The sequence below is a fragment of the Phaethon aethereus genome, assembly GCF_964289735.1.
Source record: "Phaethon aethereus genome assembly, chromosome: 29".
In the NCBI taxonomy this organism is placed as follows: domain Eukaryota; kingdom Metazoa; phylum Chordata; class Aves; order Phaethontiformes; family Phaethontidae; genus Phaethon; species Phaethon aethereus.
Window position 1 is genome coordinate 1,194,772 of NC_138605.1, and position 5,991 is coordinate 1,200,762.

The 5,991-nt window shown below is 47.7% G+C and overlaps 1 protein-coding gene across 1 annotated transcript; it reads left to right on the top strand.

Annotated features, from left to right (window-relative positions):
- Window positions 1-545: 545 nt before the first annotated feature.
- Window positions 546-4,618, top strand: LOC309414493 (keratin, type II cytoskeletal cochleal-like; the record flags this gene model as incomplete). Its single annotated transcript, XM_082011834.1, has 9 exons — window positions 546-998; window positions 1,509-1,717; window positions 2,222-2,282; window positions 2,548-2,643; window positions 2,919-3,083; window positions 3,241-3,366; window positions 3,767-3,987; window positions 4,275-4,313; window positions 4,396-4,618. 9 exons carry the CDS (start codon window positions 546-548, stop codon window positions 4,616-4,618), a joined length of 1,593 nt encoding a protein of 530 aa, XP_081867960.1.
- Window positions 4,619-5,991: the final 1,373 nt, after the last annotated feature.

The following is a 5,991-nucleotide window of genomic DNA, read 5'->3' on the forward strand; positions in this document are numbered from 1 at the left end:
CATTTATTACTGATAGTTTTTATTAAACAGAAGGTTGAATCACCTTTTCCTTCAAAGCTCTTACTTGCAAGCAGAGGTACCAGCAAAACATAAAGATCTCCTTTGACAGAAAAGTATTTTACATTTTCAAAGGCTCAGTCCCACTTCGTCCAACCTACAAAAAAGGAGAATGCGTAATTTTTACCATGTCTCCTGAAAACAATTCACCCAGCACAACTCCCCTTATTTTTATTGCTATTACACAAGATCTAAATATGACCCCTCTGACTTAACAGCATTCTTCAAACCTTTATGGGGCAAATATGCTGTTGCTTTCTTGGATGGTAAACGGGGAAAATATGCTGCTGCTTTCTCTGTCGGTAAGCACAACATATGCTAAGTGGTTCACATTCTTTGCATCATAAACATTTTGTGGAAGTTTCATGCAGCCTCGCCCTGTTTTCCACACAAATAAAAGGAAGAAGGTGCTCCACTGTGGTCAGAGGGAACTGCTCCCTGGAATCTGCACATCGCCTGTGCCAGCCATCCCTCTCCCACCAGCAACCATGTCCTGCTGCTCCTACAGCATCAGCTCCGGCCATGCCATCAGGAATTTCAGCTCTTCTTCTGCAGCTCTTCCCAGGAATCGATGTAGTTTCAGCACTGCATTGTGTCACTGGGGTGGTGGCAGGGGCTACTGTGGTTTGGGTTACTTCAGCAGCAGAAGTCTTGATGGCGTAGCATTCTCCAGGCCCAGAATAGCTGTTGGAAGATGTCCTCCTCCAAGAAGTGGATATGGCTTTGGTGCAGCTGGCACACGGTTCAGCTACAGAGGTGCTGGATTTGGCTACAGGGTTGGTGGAGTCTCCAGGCCATGCACCATCACACCCATCACCATCAACAAGCAACTGCTCCAACCGCTCAGACTGGAACTCGATCCCAACATGCAAACGGTGAAATACCAAGAGAAGGAGCAGATCAAGACCCTCAACAACAAATTTGCTTCTTTCATTGACAAGGTGAGCTGAGAACCCCTCCCCAGCTCCAGTTTGCAGGCACTAGAGCCCAGGTGAGGTGTCTAGCATGAAAAAGTCATGGAACCCTTGTAAGACAACTCATATTAGACATTGAGGGCAACTTGCACAAGGGATCCAGCTGAGCACCAGGGCGTTTGTGAACCATAGAGGCTTACTGCCATTGGGGAAGCTTTACTGTACAGGCACTATTGCTCTGATCCCTAGGCCCAACTACAGGAAGGGAACAAACTAAAACCAGTTTCATCAGCCTTCCAGTTCCTTCCCATTCCTCTCCCCATATCCCCAATTATCGCAAATCTCTCCTCTCTAGAGGTGCTTCGTTCTTTTGTTTATTTCCACATGGGTGGCCCAGAACAAAAGTACACTGGATTAGGAAATGCCGCATTCACGTGTACCAAGAGCAGGAACACATTTCACTGCTGTTGCACCGACACTGGCTCTCACCAGCTCTTAATCCTCGTCTTGTTTCCTATTTTGCTTTCTGGGATTCAGGTTCGATTCCTGGAACAGCAGAATAAGGTGCTGGAGACCAAGTGGAGCTTTCTGCAGGGTCAAAACCACTGCAAGAATACCATCATGCCCATGTTAGAGGCTTATATTGGTAACTTGAAGAAGCAGCTGGAAACACTGGGGTGCAACAGAGTCCAGTTAGAAACAGACCTGAAAGCAGCACAGAAGGTTCTGGAAACCAACAAGAAAATGTAAGTAAAAAAACAATGAAATATGGGTGCAGCGATGCTCGTGTTGTTTGAGATTTGTAAACAGGCAGAGACAGTGAACTTTTCGTGGTAGTAAACAGTCCCCAGAGAACTAGTAGGTAGATGGAGAGATCTACCAAGATCTCAGTATATAAAATAAGGTCAAATTTAGAGAGAGATGGAGGAAACCGGGATGTCCCTCTTCCAGGTTCTCTTTGTCTCCTTCCTAATTCAAGGAATTAACATTTAGAAAGGTTCAGCAGCTATTTGCTGTTGCAAAGGTCAAATGAAAACAGTTCTGTGGCAAATTTGTAAAGACGCAGAAACCTCTCTGAAAATATGTTTACTTTCCCATGGGCTATGAAACAAGACCGAAGCATCCCAAAACACTGTTTGTGAAGAAGGAAAAAAATTAGCAGTTTCACTTCTTGAAAGAAGGCCTGCAGAAACCCCAACAAAGATGTAATTGCACTGAACTCAAACAAAATCTCCCGTTTTCCCACGCAGGTACAAGGACGAATGCAGCCAGCGGACGTGCACCGGGAGTGAGTTTATTGCCCTGAAGAAGGTAAGCAAGGGGCTGTTTGAACTCTCCTCTCCAGGTTCAGGTCTTTGGGGTGCACGTGGTGATTTACTTCCCAAAACCAGCACACAAAACAAGTACAAGCAGGAGCTGGTGCTTGGGTTTGCTTGAACTCAAATCAGCAGCAACTGTGTAATTGGGAGCTGGCGCACAGTCACGGTACCGGCACTGAAAGTCCCTCACCCCAAGGGTAGCCCTGAGTTTGCTTTCACTAACAAACTTCCTTCTTCTATCCCCAACGCGTCTCCAGGACGCGGACTGTTTTTTCTTAAACAAAGCAGAGCTGGAGGCCAAGGTGGAAAGCCTTAAAGAAGAGGTTGAATTCCTGAGAATGTTCTACAACGAGGTAAGAAGCCTCCCTATTGCTCCAGCCACCGTTTGCATTTCTCAGATGGATTTTGAAGTTGCTTATCCCAAAGGACAGGGGAAGAGGCGATAACACAGGGCGGTGGTCATTGCTTGCGGTGAACAGTGAGACTCAGCAATTCATCTCTGCTTGGTCACCACAAAGGGGGACCGAGTTGCACAATGCGGGTGACACACCAGCTTGGGGTTGGACTTGGAGCACAGCAGGACCAGCATCTCTTGGACCAGCTCAAACCAACCCCATGTCGCCACCAGGAAATCCACCAGCTGCGGGCCCAGATCTTAGATACATCGGTGGTCGTGCAGATGGACAACAGCCGAGATGTCGACTTGAATGGCGTCATTGCAGACGTCAAGGCTCAGTATGAGGACGTTGCCCACAGGAGCTGGGCAGAAGCGCAGGCCTGGTATGAAAGCAAGGTGAGAAAACCTGGCAAGAGGGACGGTGTGGGTGCAGTTTCTCTCTTCTGACCAACTTCAAACCCAGAGAAACAATCCCCACACTACTGATTTGCTCTGATTTAACTGAAAGCATGTGTTTTGGGGATATGCAACAATGTCGTTTGGGCTTTTTTAGTTTCAGGAGCTGCAAGTCACTGCAGGCAGAAACGCTGACAGCCTGCGAGACACAAAAAACAAGATAGCTGAGTTGACACGGATAATCCAGAGACTGAACGGAGAAGTCAGGAGCGCCAAGGACCAGGTGAGCACAGCCAGGTCTAGTTGTTTCAGCAGGGCAGAGAGTGAATTGCTGCTCCTGTGAGCTCCCACAACTAAATTAAATTGTGCTGCAGCACCTTGCAAAGGGTTCAGTTCAAAATGCCAGTTCATGAGCTGGCACTCTGCTGCTCCAACTAGGGCTTCATTAAAGCCCAACTCATGCAGGTACCTGAAGGCAGATGTGATTACAGCACCCCATCCCACAAGGGAGCACTGAGACTGCATGTCCAGCTCCCCAAACACGCACCAGAGGGGACTGACTGCGTGTCCATCTTACTGCTGGGCTGAATGCACAACCAGACTACAAACCCATCTCTTGATAATGCATTATGTTTGAAGATAGCCAGAGACAGCTAAGACTGACCACGTCTTGCTCCTTGCAGTGCTGCAAGCTGGAAGCCGCCATGGCCAATGCTGAGCAGCGTGGGGAAATGACCATCAAGGATGCAAAACACAAACTCTCCGAACTGGAGACAGCCCTCCAGCAGACCAAGGCAAATCTGACCCGTCAGCTCCACGAGTACCAAGAGCTCATGAACGTCAAGCTGGCCCTGGACATTGAGATCATCACGTACAGGAAGCTGCTGGAGAGAGAGGAGAGCAGGTGAGTGCCAGACCCTAGCAGGGCTGCACAAGCTGCTTCAGATGCATGTGTTGAAAGGAAAAATAACTGTATAGTGCTATTTCAGAGCTGCCATGCTGCACATCAACCACACAGTTCTTTCCATCAGTTCTAAACCACCTCCATTGTGCAAACACACCAAAACAGCCAGTCCTGCTACCTCCAAAGAGTGAGAGACAGCCTAGAGAGGGTCAGGCTCACTTTGAGGCTGACGGGCTTTGCATTTGAAGATAGATTGATAATGTGCAACCTCTTCCCATTCTTTACAGGCTCTGTGCAGAAGGCGGCTTCCCCATCAATATCTGTAAGTTGGAGTTCTACCATTCAACTTCTACCAAACTCAGGCATCTTCTGCCTTTTCTCCAGGGAATGCCCTAAGCTGAAACTCAGCTTTGCTCTGCCTTTTGCAGCTGTCTGCCATTTGCAGGGAGGTCTCACCTGTGGCCCAGAGCCTGGCTTTGCAAGCACCCATGCATCAGCCAACAGAAACTCATGCTGGACCAGCAGCGGGGGGGTCTGCGGCACAGCAGTGAGCTGCAGCGACCGTGTTAGCGCCGGAAGCTCCCACATGAAGGTGGTGTCCATGATGAAATCAGCCAGGAGCAACATGTAAAAAGCTGTAGATAAATGGCAAGGCTGGAAACAAAGCAACACGCATACCCTTCTGCATACTCTTCTACACACAGCAGCAGCCATGCCAGACCTGGATCATGTACATCCAGCTCCCTGAGGCTGCACACCCATTTTCCATGCATGGGGATACAAAAGGCAAAGACATGTTTTCTATGCTCAAGAGTTTTTCTACTTCTGCTAGGGAATCTAGGAGCAAGAAGGGCTAAAATTATGCAGTTAAAACAAGATGCCTTTGGTGTAGTTCCCTGGTCTTTCCACTCACACAGATTTCAAGGATTAAATTGAAGTGTGAGGGAGGGCTCCTTTTATCTAAGAGCATTTTCATTAGGGCTTTATCCAGCCCCGTTGTCTTAGCAGCTCCCATCCTGGGTCAATCTAGTTTTATCAGCCAGCCTTTTAGATTACACATACACCCCTGGCATGAGCAGAACTCAACCAAAATTGCCTAACTTGCAGTTTCCCTGCACACTGTATCAATTTCATTGATTATTTGCCACAAAGGACAGATTTCAAGGGCTGTTGCTGTTTGAAGGCAGTTTGCTTATGTACTTGCATTACCTGTTTTGAAAGTGATCCTCAACTTTCCTTTTACTTCTGGGTTTTTAACAGTCTGGCTCATCTGTTGCCATAATTGCTGTCATAATTGAAGAGTCTGGGGGCCAGAGTCCATTGTCAGGTATGAAAGGGACTGGTCCATTGACGTATCTGGGCCTAGGGCACAAAGCTCCTCTGTGATCTTGTTCAAGGGATCCAAACCCAACCTTAAACACATGGGACCAGCATCAATTGCCTTCCCAGTTGTTCAGTACCTAGCACGCTGAACTGCCAGTGTAAGTGCATTAACCCTGTTTGGGAAGAAAAAGAGGAAGAAGGGATTTCCTTCTAATGACCTTATATTTTGTCAGCAGCTTTCATCCTAGCTTTAGTCTCGCATATCCAATAAATTGAATTAGCAACTCAGTTATCTTCATTTGACACCTTCATTTGGGGAAGAGGGTTAATTCTTGTCTCTGCTTCAGGATTTCAAATGATACAGCTTACAGGGGTCTAAACCAGGCACAGGCCAAGCCCTCCACTCACTGAGAGCTCTTCCTTCCTCACCCAGACAACACACCTCAATGGTCTTCCATAATCCCCAAGACATCTATTCTCCATGCACATGAACAGCTATGCAAGGAGAAGGGTTATCACCTCTCTCCAGAGCACCACTGAGTTGAAAGTACAATTCTCTCTTCTTCCTCACACCTGCACACGAGGAGCAGGATCCATTCCACCCAGTGCTGAGTGTTTATGACACTGCAGCTGGCTGCAGCAACGCAGCAGGGACAGGCGCTTCCCAGGTTAGATGTCTTC